At 42.0% G+C, this 19,818-nt stretch overlaps 1 protein-coding gene across 6 annotated transcripts in view; it reads right to left on the reverse strand.

Annotated features, from left to right (window-relative positions):
• The window catches only part of SLC8A1 (solute carrier family 8 member A1), a 312,734-nt gene that overhangs the window by 15,637 nt on the left and 277,279 nt on the right, over nucleotides 1–19,818 (reverse strand). For all 6 annotated transcript variants that reach the window (XM_028117126.2, XM_028117125.2, XM_028117124.2 and 3 more), the window contains one exon: nucleotides 11,809–12,084. In XM_028117126.2, the coding sequence (XP_027972927.1) occupies nucleotides 11,809–12,084 (276 nt within the window). The remainder of the gene's footprint in view (nucleotides 1–11,808; nucleotides 12,085–19,818) is intronic.

Here is a 19,818-nt window from a genome sequence, read left to right on the forward strand (position 1 = left end):
AACTAGAGGTTTGAGTGAGTAGGTATTTTGCTGAAGATTCGTGGTATAAGGAGTCATACCACCCCTTTATTAAAAGCCTCCTCCATGTGTGTAGAACATATGTGCTCTTGACGCCAGGATTCCATGATTCTGCTTTATTTTTCTTCTCAACAATGTTCATCCTCATTGCTGTCTGAAAATGTATCCTATTTTTGTGAAGCATCCATTTTCTTCCACTGGAGTATGAACTTCGTGGATTCAACGTAACAGAGGTCTTGTTTATCCCTCTATCTTTACTGTGTCAAACAGAGCCAACTGCTTAGTGGGTACCCACTAAATATTTGTAGAATCAACAAAACTGAGTGCAGAATGGTTCTGGATCCTATGCTGTGCCCCTTAGCATAACTTAATGTTTAAAAAATGGCATTAATCTCCTTTTTAAGGCCTGATGACTAGTGTAGAGAGAAGACCACTTGAATATTTGATGATCAAGAATGCCGTACTGTCTCACTCAGTTTGCACATCTTGGCTCCTGGCATCTCTGTCAGAACATAGCTTTTTATTTTGAAGATTACTTTTCACTAATATCCCACTGTGGACTCAACCCAGGTGTAGAAGTTATAGAAGAAAGGGCTTAATCCACATTCTCAGGACAAGACGACTGGATACTGAAGTTACCAATGTCAGGTTCTTCTGGGTGGTTTGACCCTTGTCTCCCTAAATGTGAAATTCTAGGAGCACAGAAGAAAGGACCGGCAGCACCTGAGCCACTTCTGAGGCAACCTCACCCTGAGTGTTGATCCCTTTCTGAGCAGCCTGCCCTGCAGTCCTCTAGTTTGACAATTGGGTTAGTTTAGGGGTTTGGGCTTGCCATATTTCAGCCATCTGAAATATCATACATAGAATCCTTCAGAGAAGGACGTTTTCATGATCCTTTTGCACATTTGTGGCTATGTGTTGTTTTACAACTGTAATGCAGGAATGAAAAGGTATAATTAGTCCCCTGCTGGGTCCATTTGTAGACCCCACTGGGGATCTTTGCAGTTCGGGACTGCAGCAAGTCTTGCTTATTGTCTCGGCCAACGATTTTTTATAGTGATAACCTAATAATAGTTTACAGTTTATGGAGGGACCATGTCAAAAAGCCCCCTGGGCTCCAGAGGGCAGGGGAGGAGAGAAAGAAAACAAACACCACACATAGTTTCCTGATTGTAAATAATGGAACCAAAGTAAGCTATTTTCTCCTTAGCACAGAATATAGGATTTATATGTGCTGAGCTAAACAAAGGTTATCAAATATGGCCACCAATAGATCTGGCATTTCTGGGTCACATGCAGGAAAGGTGGCCGAAGAATGTAAGGCGTTTTATGGATTTAAATCCCTTTCTGGAATGAAGCAGAATATGAACTACTAATACATAGTTTATGTTTCCTTCTTAGGAAAAGGCAGGATGTGAGGCCTGTGTGCTCAGGAGCACTGAGGGCCTTCCGGCCGGCTTTGTGCGTAAATGCCAAGGACCATGATTTCATGTCTATAATACACAGTATCCCCAACAGATAGTAAAATGCTTTTGCAGTCACATGTAAGATTTGCTTTTTAAATTGAGTCACATTTTATTTGCCTTCTTTTCTAAAAATACCAATGGGCCTTAAATGTGTTGCTCATGCAGTACCCATGACACGGTAATTAAGTTCTACTTTTTTATAGCACGCTTTTTTCTTTTGAATTTATTAATAATATGTCATTCTGTGTGTAGGGAGATGGTGCACATGGCCTCTGTTCAAGGCCCTGGTCTCTACTCTCTTCCTAATGGATCCAGGGGCCAATTACCGGTATCTACAGGGTGACATGCTGGGGCCAGGGAGAAGGGTCAGAAGGTGAACCCATGAGAGTTGCCTCCTTAGCCTTGTGTTATGATCACCTAGCTGACTGGGCCAAGGATATTTAGGCTCTATAGATCATTAAACAGGGTGTTACCCCAAAGTTCATAGTGCTAATTCAGAATACCATTGGGTGATATTTTCTCCCGGCAATTTTGAATATATGAGCCAAGATTAACGTTGCAGGAGAATAGTGGGATTGCTTCAAAGGGCGCACAAACCCATACACTCACAAAGCAGTGAAGACCAAGAGCATCTCACACTTGTAGTTTGCAAACGTCTGTGGAGATTTTGTGGTGGACGAAACAAAAATTATTTTAAAATCTTACAGAATCTGAGGTAAATTCCTACCTTTTGTATTACTAAAACATAATTACTATCATGTAGAGAATCCATGACCTTTTTACATTAAAATTGGCCCTTGTGAAATGTTGAAAAAAGACAAATCTGTGGGTCAGGAAGTTACATTAGTGGTTGCCTGGGGCAGGAGGCAGGAGTGGGGATTACCTCTTGGTAGGCAAGAGGGATCTTACTGGGGTGATGAAATGTTCTAAAACTGGATTAGGGTAGTGGTTGCAGGGCATTGGAGATTTGCTAAGAAAATCACTGAACTGTATCCCTCATTTCTGGTATATAAATTATGTCTCAATAAAGTTGTTAAAAAAAAATGCAGCCCGAGGCCTGAATTTGAAAGAAAAATGCAAAAGAGTGGTTCTTGAAATTTTTCATTTTCATTATCTTATTTTCAAATTGGAGAAGGGAGAAATGAAAGTTACCACCTCAACATTATTTACAAATCACTTGTAAGAGATCTGTGCTCTTGTTAATCCCCTTGGAGCAAACAGGCCTAAGGCCTTCAGTGCACTTGATGTTTGCTCCCTTTGGAATACACCTTGAGACTAAAAAGGAGAGGAAATTTACATCCATTCACATTGCACGTTCATAACACCAGCTCTCTGAAGACACACACACACACACACACACACACACACACACACACACACACACGTCCCTGAACGGGGTGATGTTTCTGCCGATGTCCTTGCTTTGGCTGACCTAGACTCTTGTAAGAAGGCCCAGGTATGACCAGGATGAAATATTTTTAGCTTCCCTTCTTTTACAGTGTGATTTTTGTGGGACTGAGTGAAGGTGGCTGGTGTGGGATTGGGGCACTAAAGACGGTGGAGTTTCAGATTGGGCATGATACGTGCTGAATTCTCAGCTTCCTGGACCACCTCCCAGTAGGGGACCTCATGGTTAGCATCCTGGTCCCCCTCCAGCCTTGTGTTCATGCCTGCTGCCCCTGGAGACAAATCACGGATTGTAACTGCCAATAAGAAAACTTGAAAGTACTGAATACAAACTCTTCTTTTGGGCCATAGCAACAAAGAATGCAAATAGTTTTGAAATGGGTCTTTCCCAGGTTTTTTACAAGATGCTTTGGGTCTGCTGCGTGTAGTCTCTTCCCCGTTGTTTTTTCAGTTTCAGATAACAGGCAGTTCTTGTGCCATTTATGGAGCAAATCTTGTGAAATCTGGTATCCAGCCTTCCTTTGTTTTGCTCTGTCCTTATGTTTGCTTTTGTAAACTGCTTTCAACTCCTATGGCATCACCTATTCGTAAGAAAGTGTGCTGAAACATACTGAGTGTTTGACCTCCTGCTAGCTGGTCCCTGGCATGAGGTTGAGATAAAGTCCTAGGGAAAGCCCTCTGATGGATTAGGGCTGCCTGGTGCTGCACTCTGGCCATGTCCCTGGGTGGCTCTGCCTCTTGGCCTGACTACGATCAGAGAGCCCATTTTCAGCAGTGCTGACCTTTCTTGGTGGCAAAGAAACTGACTGCTTATTAGGGTATCTAGAAACGAAATATATCTGCCCTTTAGGATCCTCTTGGGGGAACAGACATTAAAGCCATGGGGAAATCATGGTGCAGAGTGAAGCGATTCTGTTTTCATTCCCATTTAAGCTGATGTGAAATGTTAATCATCCAATTAAATATGTATACACACTGTAGCTACGGCACTTCCTGTTCAACCTGTGGCTGAGTCAAAATGCCAATGTTCAGAGGATTAAGCTCAGAGAGAGTAAAATTGCAGGAAACAGGAACACAACTGGGAATGTCCACCTCACCGGAATTCCTAACATAGGACCATAATGAAGATAGGCCGAGAATTTACTTGGTTTGCTATTTTCACTTGCTGTGATACAGCTGAGCTAAGTACTGACAGGCCTAAACCCCCTTATCAGTCTACTTAGGTAGAAAAGAAAAGAGATCTAACATTTTTTTGAGCAGCAGTCATATGCGAGGCCCTGTCCTGGGTGCTTGGTAAAGGTGCTCTCGTGTCATCCTCACTACAACTCTGGGACAGATTTTCATGTCCCCATTATTCAGGTTAAGGAACTAAGGTTGACAGGAGTTAAGCAGTTGGCCTCCAGGGGTGTCGTACTTACTTGTAAGTAAGTGGTGTGGGTGGGTTTGAACTCATGTCTATCTGACTCTAAAGCTCATGTTCTTTTATACCTCCTTGTGGATATCCATTAACACTGCACTAAGAAGATTTTGCATAATTTTTCTGATATTGAGTTAACCAGTTCATCTGTGAGCCCAGAAATGAGAACACTAAATCTGTCTCAAGTAGGATGGAGGGAGAGGAAATGATTGCATCAGTCGGATTCCTTGTTGTACTCCAGGGTAGATCAGATGGCTGTGGGATTTCAGCATGGCAGGATACAATTTCCCGAGAAGAATATCTGATTTGTGCAGGGTGCTGTGTTTCCTTTTGACCCCATCTCTGTTGGTAAGTAAGGGGTAGGCTGAGTGTGTGTCCTGACAGATGCCTCGGACAGTTACGTCTCGTGATCCTGTTCCCGGGCTCCTACTTCTTTCTGCTCAGACACTTAGAAGACTCGGCTTGATTTCCAGAATTGTCAGTAAGTCTTTCCAGAATATGACTGCTGGAAGAACATCCTCAATATGTCCTTCTTGGGTCCCACTGACCCCAGTGCCTGGTCAGCCATGTATCACAGGAATCTTTGGTCTTGGCGCAGAATGACCAAACCTTGTGGTCACTTCCATTAGCAACACATGGCTGTGCTGATGAGATTATCTTGGCATTCTTTTTTTTTTTTTTTTTGACAGGTCAGAGCTGAATATGTTTAAAAGGGTTTCCAGTGGTCTTAGTGTTTAAATTTTTACATGTAGGAAATGCTAAGTGTTTATTGGTATAGAAATAGGCCTTTATCATTTCTGAAATTTTTTGAAGCATGTACTCTACTAGGTGTTTTCCATGCCAAAGGGAATAATGATGGTGCCTAACTTCAAAGAGCTTGAATATAATTCTGCTGCATGCTTTAAAAGTAGGGAATCCTAAATTGAAGCAAAGAGAGAAGTAATTTCCTCAAAATTATAAGGTATTTGGGAAAGAATGTATGGAGTGCTTACTTTAAAAATGAATCCAGGTGGAATGACAGAGTGGCTAAGTACAGATTATAATAGAGACACAATTTATCGTTGATTTAAATTTGAACTGAATATGAGCAAATCATTTGTTCTCTTGGAGCCTTAATTTCCTCATGTAACTGAAGACATTGGTGCTCTTTCTCTTTATGTGATAAAGTGACTTTTGGTCAGGACCACCACTGTATTCATCCATGGGTATGATACCCCATACATCTCCAGTGGTATCATTCAGATTATACTACAATCCTCTGGTATTGTAGTATACAACCATGCAAGTTATTTTAGGATCCACTGGGAAATAAAGCAGCAAGATAAAATAAATTGCAATGTCCTATTACCCAACTATACTATTCAGTATTGTAATTTTTAGAGTTATTAGAGGTCAGGAAACTAAAAACTAAAATATGTTAACCATCTACAGTGAATTTTTTTCTGCAAAAACAAATGTTTTCTAGCACAGTGTCAAAGAGGTAAAAAATAGAACTCATTTTTAGAAGAAGGGTCTAAGGAACAACAAAAAAATAAACCTCAGAGAGACAAAACCACTTCATATCACTTAATGATATAACCTAAATAAGATAATAGGTAATATAAATACAGTGTGCATGTCTAGCACACAGTGGAGTGATGTGGTAAATATTTTAAAATTTCCACCTCTGCTCATAAAACATTTCCCATTCATTCTCATTTTGTGGTGGTTTCTATTCCTTTTGACATTTTGAGACTTGATGTCAGTGTAGTCAATGATAATTCCTATTTCCTGGATTTATACCAATTTTCATTTGACAGAGTGCTCTGAGGTCCATAGTACTTAATCCTCTCATCAACTCTGCTTAAATTGCCATGTATTAGCATGCCTGTTTTACAGGCAAGAAAACCAAGGCTGAGTCAAAAAACTGATCCCAGTCATACAAATGAGTAACGGTTGGAAGTCCGGCTTTCCTGGATTCAGTTCTAATGTTCTCATCCTTACACCCCCGCGATGTGCTGTCACTGACACTGCGCTGCGAGAACATAGTGAACAGCTAGGATAACCATTTTTTTGTCAAATTCTTCCTATGATAGTTAGAAATCTGGAAGTAATGTAACTTAAAAATAGCACACATTTTCTCGAAAATAAGGCTTTATTTTTAACAAAAGTCTCTATATACAGAGTGGGGAAAATGCCTAAAATCATCTATTTTCTTTCCCTTCATGACTTAAAATTTCTACAGTGAAATAATTCCTACTTGACAAAACTCAAAGGATATTCAAAACACTGGAAATTAACAGAAAATCTAACGATGCCAGAGGCTAAGAAACAGCCATAGGATACCCGATTTTTAAAGTGTTGTGGTCCCAGGAGTGAACAACTCATAATGGGAAGTTACAGGGGGTAGCAGGCAAGATTCAGGCACAAGCCTTAATCAGGATGTATGGAGAAAGACCAAGGTAGCACTGAGTGAGGTAAAAATATTCCCAACTCATTAACATCTAAGAGTTTTCTCTGTAATTAAGGAAGAATGTTTGTTTCCAGTAGGAGCAACAGGTGAAAGGAAAAATACATGTTTCAAATGTGATATAGAAGCTGGAATGTCTTGACCCAATATACCCAGTTTTAGCCAAGTAAATAATTTTAAGCTAAAAGAGCGTGTGATACAGGTAGTGCCTAGTACAAAAATGGCTGAGTTTTAAACTTCTTGCATTAATTTCTCCTGAATTTTGAGCCTGTTTTCTTTAGAAACAATCTGATATAACATAGTTATGGACCCAAGTCAGACTACTGCAAAATACCAATTTAGCACTACACAGAGTATATCTAAAGTTTTAAAAGTATTGGCCTGAGTTCTGGACCTCAAAAGCAGGGATGATAGCAGAGAAAAGAATGAAGAAGAGACAACGTATCTTGCTCCTCATCACACTTTCCACCATAGCCAAATTGTGAAAGAGGAGACTCAGTGCTCTTAAGTTATGCTTGCCCTTCTTACTACAATAACCTACCCACATACATTCCTCAAGAATAAGCCACACTATAAAAGCATCTACCGTTCGGGTGCCTGGGTGGCTCAGTTGGTTAAGCGACTGCCTTCGGCTCAGGTCATGATCCTGGGGTCCCGGGATCGAGTCCCGCATCGGGCTCCCTGCTGAGCAGGAGGGAGTCTGCTTCTCCCTCTGACCCTCCCCCATCTCATGCTCTCTCTATCTCATTCTCTCTCTCAAATAAGTAAGTAAATAAAATATTAAAAAACATCTGTTCATCTCCCTCAATCATAACTTCAATTCTTCGCTGTCTCTAGAAGGTGTTAAGAAAGCCATCTGATTTAAGTAACTCATACTAGTGTGTTAATGACTGATTTGTACATTCATTTATAGACACAGCACACACACACACACACACACACACACACACACACACACGCAAACACATGGGCATATACAACTGCATTACTTATGTATTAGCTAGGCATCATTTTAGGAGCCAAAGATAGGAGAGATTGGAAGGGCAGAGTTTCTGCTCCCATGAAGCTTACGTTTCAGTGGGGAGAGGTAGACAATAACATTCAAAAACAAACTAAATTGTCCAGAAAGTAATAAAGGCTCTACAGAAAATAGGGTGATATAACATACTTCACATTGGCGGTTAGGAAAGATCTCTTTGATGAAGTGACATTTAAGATGAGATATACTTGAAGACAAAGAGCCAGTCTTGTGTAAATGAAGGGAAAGAGCATTTTAGACAGCTAGTGCAACCTTGAGAAAGGAGTGAACCTGGGGCATGGAGGGCAGTAAACAGGCCAGTGGGGCTGAAGAACAGTGGGCAAGGGGGAACACAGAATGGAAAGACAGGCAGGGGCCAAATCACATAGGTCTTTGTAAGCCTGGTGGATACTTCTCAAGTTTATCCTAAGTAGGGAGCCCTCGGAAGACTGTAGGCAGAAATGTGGTCTGGATTTACAACTTAAAACAATCCTTAGCAGAAGCATGAAAAGAGACAGGAGGCCCCTGCAGGGGTCCGAGAGAACGGCCTACCCGGACCTGATGGTAGAGAGAGATGCACTGTAGGGGTAAGATCTCCGGGAGTTATGGATGGCTTGACTGTGGGGATGAGAAAAAAGGAATCAAGGACACTGGCTAGATGATGATATTGTTTTCCAGAAAAAAAGGCAAGATCTGGAAGGAATAGGTTTGGTTGAAGGATAAGGCCGTGGGCAGTGGAAATAAGCAGTTCTACTCTGGACACGGTGATTCGGAGCCCCACATTACACATCCAGCATCAATACAGGGAAGGAAGTTGGCGTGTGAATCTAGAACTCGGGAAAGTTGAGGCTTGGGATAAACATTTGGTAATCATTGGCATGTTGGTGGCATTTAAGTCATGGAGACTGGTGTGATGGGCCAGGGAATGAGCCCAGATGGGGAAGAGAAGAGAGTTGGAGACCAGGCTCTACTTACTTCAACATTTAAAAGTGGAAGGAAACTATTCAGGAAGCCCCTCTTCTCCAGACAAGGAGCTCTGCAGAGGGTGATTCAGGAAAAGAAGGCTCTTACTCTTTTAACAAGTGTGAGTCTTTAAGGTTGAGCCCCCTCATTCCCCATGAAGACCCTCAGGAGTCCTCCTCTGCCAACAGATTATTATGAGCACTTGATTACCAGTGGTAGGAGGAAGAAGCTCTGTCTCACCTGGAAAGGCATAAGCTCTTTGCCCCATAGATTTTGAATATGATAAAAAAAATACTTTAAATGAGCTATTTAAATATTTAATCCTGCCTTGGGGCAGGCCATCGGAAGCTGAGAATCCAAGGGTCTCACCTACCAAGAGGCAGCAATACATCAAACGCTAGCTTGGAGACCTTCTACTTTAGGAAAAGGGTCAAGACATCAGCCTAGAGAAAAAGCTGGGCCTCAGGACCAATGATTAGTAGTAAGCTTTGAGTGAAAAGAATTAGTCTCTTTTATTCTTCCACCTGTAGCAACTGAACTTTGTCATCTGGGAATAATAGAATTTTTTTTTTTTTTTTTTGAGTCAGGAGATTAAAAAAAGCACTGCTCTGAATCATCAGGGTTCAAGAATAAAGTCAGAAATATGTTTGTTCAGCATCTTGTTCAATCTGCACAGCTTTTTTTGTGGGGATGTATGTTTATATAAATATGATTATGATATTACCTATGACTATATTGTGTGGGGAACATGCTGCCCAGCTCATATTACAGCAAATTACAGGAATTCTCCTGATAACAGCATAGAAATCTGTTTCCTGATGGGAAGAATTTATGGCGGTGAAGGGAAACCCTTTTGACAGCTAATGATTCTGTTGTATTCTCCCCAACAGGCTTTCTTACCTCTTGATGCCCCTACCTGGGTTCTGAGCCAGTTTTAAGTGGCAGAACAAATGAGGTTTGTACACTAGGGTTTAGTGTAATCCACATTTCATGTTACAGAAAAAAAAAAGTTAATGATATGGTATGGCTGCCACACTTTTCAAGAGAGTTTAGTACAAGAGATGCACAAAGCTACTTTGGAAGACTAGTGTACAGGAAAAAGAGCCAGTTTTGAGGTATTGAGATGAGGAGCAGGGAAATTTAAAAAACATATATTTTTAGAAACAAGGATTTGATGTAGTAAAAGCATTTCTTTTGATCATTTGGAAAACAAGAGAGGCATTTGGTAGGACCAACTGCTGACTTTCCAGAGAAGTAGGTTGATTTTGAGTACCTCTAATGAGAGACCTAATTTTGCTCTCATTATCATAATTTGCACATATTCTCCTTAAGGGTTAAACCTGGGGCCAGAAGTGTGTGCTAACTTGGGCACCATTTGATACAGTGATTTAAGCCTTAGGGAGAGTAGACTCCAAAACATATTCCTACAGTAACCTGAGAGTGATGGGTATAGTAACCTGAGATAGAGGAACTGTTATGTTTAGTTTCATTGGGTATATATGTTCTCTAAACAAAATAACTCACAATATGAATATTTTAAGGTTTTCCTCCTGCTTGCTAAATTTCTGGTTATTTTCAGAAAAAAAAAAAATCAAAATAAAGACCAAAATTGGAACTGCTAGAAACAGCTGGTGTTGAGAGGGAGTCTGATCTCCTCTGAGGATCAGCAGTCAACCGGAAGACTTTACATAGTTCTACTCACTAAGACAGTCAGAGAAGGACCCCCTAAATCCCCTGAGTCCTCCATTAACTCACTTACACCAGAACCCCGTCAGGCGTCTTGACCAGGACTCCCACATGGTCGATCATCTGGATAGCCCCATGGGCAATGGCTCACCACTATGAATCTGGACACTTTACTTCTGGTTATTCAAGGATGAAGTATCCAAACCTATACTGGTCAGATCATCTGCAGCTATTCATAAATAATAACAAAAGCTGTTGTTTTAATCAAATTCCTTCTATGTTTCAAATGCTTTACTAGATGCATAATTTATAGGTGTCTTCTCTAGTCCTTGCCATGATTCTGCAAGTTCAGTATGATTATCCCTATTTTACAAATAAAGAAAGACTCAGAGACACGGAAGTGACAAATACCTGAATGGAGAAGAACAACTAGTGAGCTCCACTGAAGAGATATATGCATGATTTAAACTGCACTTGTTTTCAGAGTCCCAACCAAAAGCCAGGGTTAGCTGGATATCTGTCAAGATGTCAATTAGCACTGGGCCCGCATCCAGAACTTTGGTTACAGTAGGCTCCAAATGTGCACCAGAATCACCTGTGAGCTTAAAACACGCATGTCTGGGTCCTTCCTCTAGGCCTTCTGATTCGTGGGTTGCAGGCATTTGTATTTTTTAAACAAGCTCCCAGGTAATTCTGATGCTCACCCAAGCTTGAAAATTACTGCTGTCAAGGTCATGTCTGGGAGGATGATTTCTTAGAAGTCTGGGCAAATATAATGAGCTACAGTTGTAGATTGGAAGAAAAATTTGTCTTATAAGGAATGCATGAAGGGACATCCACGAAACGTGTCCTTGGCCTGCTTGCTTTGGCTGGGATTACTTTTGCCCTGATCAATGTCTACTTTTTTTTTTTTTTAATTTACTCACATCAACTTTTGGGTCAAGAGACTATTGTATCAGGTCTTCAGTAGGTATTTATCTCAGTTACTCAACCAATAGAGTTTCATGGAAATTATCCAAATGTTAGTAAATATAAAAAAGACAGATTTTGTGCTTGAAGAGGATTCTGTAATTTTGTTTTGTGTTTTAGAAAGTGCTAACTGTAATGGGAAGCTGATCTGTCGGTCTAGCCATCAAACCAATCTGTTCTCACCAGGCAGTCCCTCTGGGAATGCTTTTCTGTCATCAAGATGATACTGACCAGCCTTCTGACCTTGAAAAATGCCATGACAGTCTTCCGGCAGTGACATTATTTCTATCTCTGGGCTCTTGCCTTTCATAGGCCTGTTTGTTATCACAGTCCTTGAAACTGTGAGAAAGAAAAGGTCAAGAAGGTGAACGGGCCGCCACGGCTGGGGGAAATCATATACAAACGTATTCTCTACCTGGTACCGAGGTGCCGAGGGCGACGAACACCACCGCGGTCACAGAATCTTTCAGGCCAATGGTGCATCCGAAGTGGGAAGCCAGGTCTCCGATGAAAGCCGTCAGTATGCCGATCATGAGGATGGAGACGATGAAACAGGCCCAGCCGTTCCAGTACTCTGTAGGGGGGACGAAGGCGAAGAGAACCTTCCAGAACACGGTCAGAAAATGCATCACATAATCGAAGCAGGAGGGCAGCTTCTCCTCTCCACATTCGTCGTCGTCATCATCTTCCCCTGGAGGGAGGAACGGGGCACATGTCATCGCAACCTGGGCTCGGCGGGGTCGTCTTGTCTGTCTCCCTCCATCCTCCGCCTTGTCCTCCCTCCCCTCTGAGTGAAGCAGGAGGTCATGAGAGATGACTGAGGCTTAGGGTTTTCTAAGAGTCAATCATAATTAACCAATTAGTTATTAAGCTACTGACCTACCCGCGCGCTGTGGCTGATGGGTCAATGGCAAAAACTTAAGCCGCCACCCGGTTTTGGTTATGTGCAGTCGACACACCCTTTCTGTGGTTCTATCACCTCCAGGGGGAGTTGTCATGTCAGGGAAATGAAAAGGATTTCTTCCAAAAGACTGGGAAGCCCTGTGTCCGCCTCAGAAAGAAGCCTCTTTTGGCCAAAGATAACAATGACAGACTTTCCCTCACCAGGGTTCTTCCAGCCTGGAGCCCGGCTCTGGGGATTCACCGTTGAATAATCACCCACGGGACAGTGTTCAGACAAGGCCCTCAAGCACAGCTCTGGGCCCTACAGAGTTCTCCAGCTTTATCTCTTGCAATTACTTCAAACTCAGACTTCATCCTAGGCAACGGAATTATCTGCATTTTTTTTCCCCCAAACCGTACTTTCTCCTACTTTTATCCGCTAGCCCTGAATGTGTTTGGCGTGTCCTAATCTCCCCTCCTTCCCCTTCCCCACTCATCCTTTAAAACTCACTTCCTTCGTGCAACCTCTGACGGCCCCCTTGCCCTCCAGCCAGGGCTGGAAACCCCTCCTCAGAGCTTCCACGGCCTTCGGACACTTGGGACGCCGCATCAGTGGTTCTCCAGCTGTGGTCCCTGGACCAGCGGTATCAGCCTCACCAGGGAACTTGTTGGAAAAGCAAATTCCTGGCCCCACTGAATCGGAAACTAGAGGCCTGGGGGTGATTCGGATGCACACGCAGCTTGAGAACCAACCTCGCTCTAGACGGCCCTTTCATTTTCTTCTCCAGTTGACCGCGAGCCCAGCGAGGTCAGGCGTTTGTTCATGTTCATTTTTGTGTCCCTAGTGTTTGGTCCAATCTCCAACACATGGAATAAGCTGGCTAAGGGCTTATTAAATGAATGAATGCATGCACGAATTTCCACCGACTTTATATAACTGCTTAATTATATAATATATGCACACATAACCCAATTCTGCCAATTACATCATATAATCAGTGCATAAAGAAATGCACCAAGCTTACTACTGAAAGGAACCAGGAAATCAATAATAGTATCCTAAAACAGAGACTTCATTTATAATGGGATATAATCCCCACTCACATATTTTAACATTGAGGTACTGAATGCCAACTCTCCTCGAAGTGGTGGCAAAGAAATTTCATGTGTTTTGTGCCATTTTGGAAAGAACCCCTCGAGGCCTTTGTTCACTCCCCCACCCCCAAACCTTGTCACCGGGGATCTACTTTCCTTTGTCCAAGTAATGCCGTTGGCAGGTGAGGCTGTCAGACTTTCCAGCTGATCGTGTGACCTGAGATTACCAGCGAGGAGCAAATATGTGTGTTCTCTGTGAGGCACTCAGTGGTGAGGCCATCTGGTGCAGATCATTACTGGGAAAACCCTTAAGGCAGAGGAGCTTTGAGGGAAAAGTGCCTCTCGCAAAACACGGAAAGAGGAGTATCTCCATTTGTCACCTGTCATGTCACAGGAAGCGAGACGAGGCTACGGCTTGCTCTGCCGTGAGCACATGGTCAGAATTATTATGCAAACAAACTTTGTGGGTCTGTGGAGAAAATAGCTCCCCTTTCAGGCTTTGGACTGTCTCCAGCGAAGTCTTGGGAGGATGCCCCCAGCAGATGAATAGAATGACCTTTGGAGACTAGGTAGGTAGGGAACTCAAGTCAGGCCAGCTGGTAGAAAAGTATGTGACTCACTGGAGTAAGAAAGCATTGTTGACCATGTTAAAGTAACTGATGGAGGCCCTCAGACTGAGATGGTCCTAATGCCTTGGTGATCTATGAAGGCAAATCACAGCCTAAACCACATCAGTTTCATTCAGTACACTTGTATCCGAGAAAACACAATTTTAGAGCAACCAATCACAAGCAGCCACCTAGGCTTTACCAAATAAGGCACCCACTTAAGCTACAGCCAATCAAATAATTTCCTTGCTTTGCTTCTGCCTCTGCTCCACAAAAAGCCTTTCCCCTCGCTCCTGTCCCTAAACCACTTTGACGTGGCTCTGCCTGATTTGAATACATATTTGCTCAAATAAAACTCTTAAAAGTTTTAATGTGCCTCAGTTTCCCTTTTGATAACTGTTTCCTATAGTGTCATGCTGTATGGCTATTACATATTTCTAATATCTTGCCTGAAAGTAGAAGATGATTTTAAACCAAAGCACACATTATGGGCTCAATTATCTCCCCCAGATTCACCTGGTGAAGCCCTAAGCTCAGTATGTGACTGTATTTGGAAATAGGGCCTTAAAGAGATGAGTAAGTTAAAATGAGGCTGTTAGGGTGGAACCCCAATCTAATCAGGCTGGTATCCTTGTGAGAGGAGGGCACTGGCGCATATTGACAGCAGGGGTGCACGCATGTAAAGGAAAGACCGTGTGAAGCACAGCAGGAAGGCAGCCCTTCTCCCAAATCAAGGAGAGAGGCTTCCGGAGAAACCAAACCCGCCCACGTGTTGGTCTTGGGACATTTATCTTCTGGACCCGTGAGAAACTAAATTTCAACTGTTGAAGCTACCTGGGCTGTGGTCTTTTGTTATGGCAGCCCTAGGAACCTAGCACAGTCCCTTCGGAAGCCTCCTGTGGCGTGACACTGATATTGAAGGCCAACCCCTCGGTGTTTCTATCACCCGTTCCTTTCTTGTTTGCTCGTCCATTGCTTCTTTGCTCCTCCTCTTACTTTTCTTCCCATTTCCCTTTTGCCCTATGCTTTAGCTCCAGGAAGAACTTACTGTGAGAGCTGCAGTTGTCAGGGCTTATTGGAGAGAGAGAGGGAGAAGAGGATCATGTTAATCCTTCCTCTCACTTCTCCCCTCCCCCACTCCCCATCCCAAAGAGGAGAGAGTTGCTCATGCCCTACAAAAGCTTGGGGAAAGCACTAGACTTTATTTTTATTTTGAACATGATCCTTGTAAGTTCCTATATTCTATATTTTTGGACATTTTGTAACTTCATAGGGTATATGATTGAAACAATTTGGAAAACACTGAATTTTAATCATTTATGGAAACAGATCATTCTGCCTCTAATTCTACGAAATTGCTTAATTTGGCGTGTCTAAGACTCACAGTGTGAAGATGAGCAAGAAAGCAAATAGTGAAGCATCTCAGAAGAAATGACACTTATAAATCGAGAGTAGATATTACATTTGTCTTCAAGATGGAAATAATAACACCTTTCCCATGAGGGATGTGCAAAGGAATAATTAGATCATCTCTTCAAAGTGAGGATAGTTCAAGATAATGATGAGCATGGTAGTTAGCGTTATTGTCCTCCACTTAGGATTGTACTGTGTTTCCCTGTCATTACGTAATTGCTTAGTCAACATGCTGGGTCCTACGGTTACAGCCTAGGCTTTTAGAAACAAAAGTTAATCTTGCCCTCTGGAATTAGCTTCATGATCTATACGTGTGGAATGCAAAATAAGTGTGTGTGTGCAAGAGAGAAAGGGACAGAGGGACAGAGAAGTTTCCTTCTGGAGGTTTCCAGCATTACAAGGTATCTGAAATATTTTAGCACTCAAGTCTGGAATGGGAGGCCCATCTGTTTTATTACATTTGAAAGTAGAAATGCCCTCCTCTCCTCTTCCCCGGGATCACACTGTTCTTTATAAATTTTAATCTCCAACTCAGATGCCATTTAAATATTAAAAATGACCATGGGCTGCCACGTATGATGCACAATTACCTGGTCTTGGAGAAGGTAAAAGAAATGGGATGTTCATCCGCCACCATCAGGACTATACTTAAAAGTTTGTTCTTTGCAAAGAGCGGTGGAAGATTAAAAACAAAAACAAAACATCTGGAGCATTTTTATGTGATGGCAAAGATAGTAATCTGCCAGTTCTGTATGTGCGCCAGCTCAGGCTTACTGGAGGCTATGTAATCCTTTCAAGTCCCTCTGCATTAGCAAAGAAAAACAGGCAATGGGGGAGGGGGGTCCCTTTTATACATCCCAAGCAAAGGATCTTCTTATCTCAGAATCCTTCTTTTCAGCTTTATGGATTCCCCTAATGGAAAGATAAGAAGCTGCATTCAATTAATCCTTCCCGTGGCCCTTCACATGGTTTCCTTGAGACATGTTGGGACTTCCTAAATATAACTACAAAAATAGCCAAATCATTAAAACCACTGATAGAAGAGAGAGAATCACTTCAACTACTGACCTAACAGAACTTGCACTGACCTTGCTCTGGAGCATGAGAACAAAGGTGGCATCAGCACAATTGATCATGAAAGGGAACCCTGGGCTTGGCGCCTGCAGATAACCGAGCATCTAATGTAGACCAGGTGTTGGTGGGCATCCCTCCGGAGGCACTCAGGGTTTGGCCTCAGGGAGAGCTTCGACAACCGGAAAAAGAGGCGACTGAGGTGTAGTGGACACTCGGGCCAGAAGACTTAACAAAATTTCTAGTTCTCAGAGCTTGTTTGGGAGCAGGACTTGACCTTCCTGAGCCTCAGCTCCTTATCTGTCAACCGAGTTTCTTAACTCCCACATTATTGATCTGTTGTGAGGATCGGAAGAGGAAATGTGAAAGTCTTCTGTAAAACTGTGAACCCCTTTACAGACAGCTGTGCCATAGTCCATCACTGTTACTTGTCAGAAGGCAGGCAGCAAATCAATATGATCTGAGTATCCTGATTTCACAGAAGCTATATTCTGTTTGAATGAGTCATTATCACCACTGCTTCCCCAAGCCCTTGATTTTAAGAAAAGAAAGAAAGAAAGGAAGGAACAGAGGGAGGGAACATGATAGGGTGTCTTCTAAGTGACAGGCACTAAACTTTTTCACATACCTGATCTTATTTAATCCTTACAATAATGCTGCAAGGTAAGCATTATTAATCCCATTGTACATAGAAAAAACCTGAAGTTCGGAGAGTTTATGACTTTCTAAAATTATCACATAGTTGGTAAGTGGCTGAGTTGCGATTTGATCTAACAGCCCAGGGAACATTCTGCTACACATGATGTCTTGCTGAAGCAAGTTGAGTATAATATCATTCACATCTTGATTCAAAGTTTGAATTTGAGAACACTTTCAATGCCTAGTGCTATATAGATACAATGTTGCCTTTTTTTTTAAGGAACTTGAAAACACTGATGCACCATGTTTATATTGTAATTTATTTTCTAGATACGATACATTTTTGGCACAGTAGGCCATATGATCTTTCTCAAGACCTTGGGGACCAACTAAACACGGAAAACAATAAATAAACGGAGGGCATCATGGCTGTGACCATTTTGGAATCTCTACCCGAGTAGAGCAAGTTCTTATTTCCATTTCTAGTTGTCAAAGGTCAACCATGTAGTTTTGAATCAAACACCCTGTTTTACATCCAGCTCTTCACTCTAGAATTTGGGAAACTGGCCTACATTGTCACAAGTCTGTGATGGAAAGCACTTTGGGGAATCCATGCTGCTATTAATCTGAGGAAGGGTCTGACTTTCAATTACTTTTAGGTATTTACCTATAATTAGTCCATTTTTATTTTGCAAGAGTATCCTCCAACTAAGGGATTAATGAGAATGATCAGATGCTTTCCAGGAGTATGACAGAGTGGATATAGAATGACATCTGCCAACCACACTGTCATCCATGTGATCCGAGCCCAGCAAGTGTTACTCAAAAGCCGCATGTAATATACAAATCAATAACTGTGAAGCTAGATCACCGCACTGGTTTTCTACGTTCAACATGCATTGTTTGCGGCCTAAGTTCTTTATGAAATTTTATTCCTTTTTTTCCAAGTGGGGTTGATTTGATTTTGTGTCTCTCCAGTTTCTGAGCAAAATGATTTGTTGCCTTCAAACAAATTAACAAGCTTACTTAATTGAATGGGCTTTTTCCTCCATAGCTATCACTTTTTTTTTTTTGCAACCCGATACACAGGAATTACACAAAAAGTTCTTCTCTTCAGTTGTAGATTTCCATTTCTCTTTGTTTTCAAAGGTTCTGACAGAATCATAAAATGTTTAAGACGAAAGAAACCTTAGCAATCTGCAAATTCACCCCTCCTCATTTTAAGAGGAAATATGACAAACTGTGATTTGATTGAATTTTTTGTTCTCTTGATTTCTTGTATCTCTCCCTCCCATTTGATACATGAGGGCTTGAGTTAAACCCAGTGGCTTATACTGTCTTGCTCACTCAGGGATCTAAAACCTTTCCTCTCCAATTCCCCTTTTATGCATTTATATCTTATTTCTAGTGAGAAAACATTTATTCATCTCTTCCCACTCATAACACTTTCTATATGCCACTAAATTCAGTAACCCAAAGATTCATCCCCAAACAAGAATTTACCTCTTGTTTTGGATTTTGGAGAAGTGCTGTAAACATTTTCCTATAACCTAATGGTTGGGAAGTACTTACATATTCTCTGATGAAAAGTAGAAGATATCAGCAATTTTTCCACCAGGTATATTGCAAGATAATTCCTTATCAAGAGAGATCTCAAAACACAATTTACTCAGATTCCTACATCTGTGCATTGTCGAAGCACAGAGAAAAACATGCCGGTATTTGCTTTTATCAAATGAAACATGTGGGTATTATAAAATACCTGGACTTAAAGCACTGGGAGGGTTTCAGAGCTTGCTAAGGTCAACTCTCTGCTTAACATGCATTCCTTTAAAATCTGTCTACCAAATGGTCACCCGTGCCACACTTGAGAGTCTTAGCTACTAGAGAGTTCATGATCTCAACAATCCAAGTTTTAGCGGCTCTGGCTGTTGTGTTCCATTCATTTGCCCAGGCCCCATAGGACAGTAAGCCATATGGAATAGGTCCAATCTTGCTCCGCATGCCATTCCTTCAGGCAGTTGAAGCTGGCTACTCCCCTTTCAACCTCTCCTTGCTCCACTTTCCTCTGAGCGCTAAGTCACAGAATCATCGAATATGATGCGTGGCGCTGAGTGTAACTTCAAGAGACACCTAACTCACCCGCACTGGGGAAGGTCTTCTACCTTTGGCATTCTGGATACTATTCACTTTCATTAATGTACACATTGGGCTTTTGGTAGCCAGCCACCTCACACACTGTCCTACATATAACTTAAACCTATAAATCAGCAACAACTCTTTCAATGCCATTTCTAGCTCCTGTCTTCCGTTTCTCATACTAGTATAATTGACTTCTGGGGACACAAAGTTTTTTTGTGTGTGTGTGTGTGTGTGTGTGTGTGTGTGTGTTTAAGATTTATTTATTTATTTTAGAGAGGGAGGGCAAGCGGGAGGAGCAGAGGGAGAGGGAGAGAGAGTCTTAAGCTGACTCCACACGGAGCACCAAGGCTGACACGGGGCTTGATCTCATGACCCTGAGATCATGACCTGAGCTGGAAACCAAGAGTCAGATGCTTAACTGACTGAGCTACCCTACCCAGGTGCCCCGCAACTGTACAATGTTGAATCTGTGCTTATTAGGCTCTTTAAGAGAAGTGACTCCTTATTGTCTTTTCAGTACAGTAGAACCGTTATTAGAATACCTGTAACGTTGATATCACGCTAGCTCTTTCTGA

Source organism: Eumetopias jubatus, unplaced genomic scaffold, assembly GCF_037043125.1.
Source record: "Eumetopias jubatus isolate StellerSeaLion01/CBP00866 unplaced genomic scaffold, mEumJub1_p1.0 scaffold_9, whole genome shotgun sequence".
In the NCBI taxonomy this organism is placed as follows: domain Eukaryota; kingdom Metazoa; phylum Chordata; class Mammalia; order Carnivora; family Otariidae; genus Eumetopias; species Eumetopias jubatus.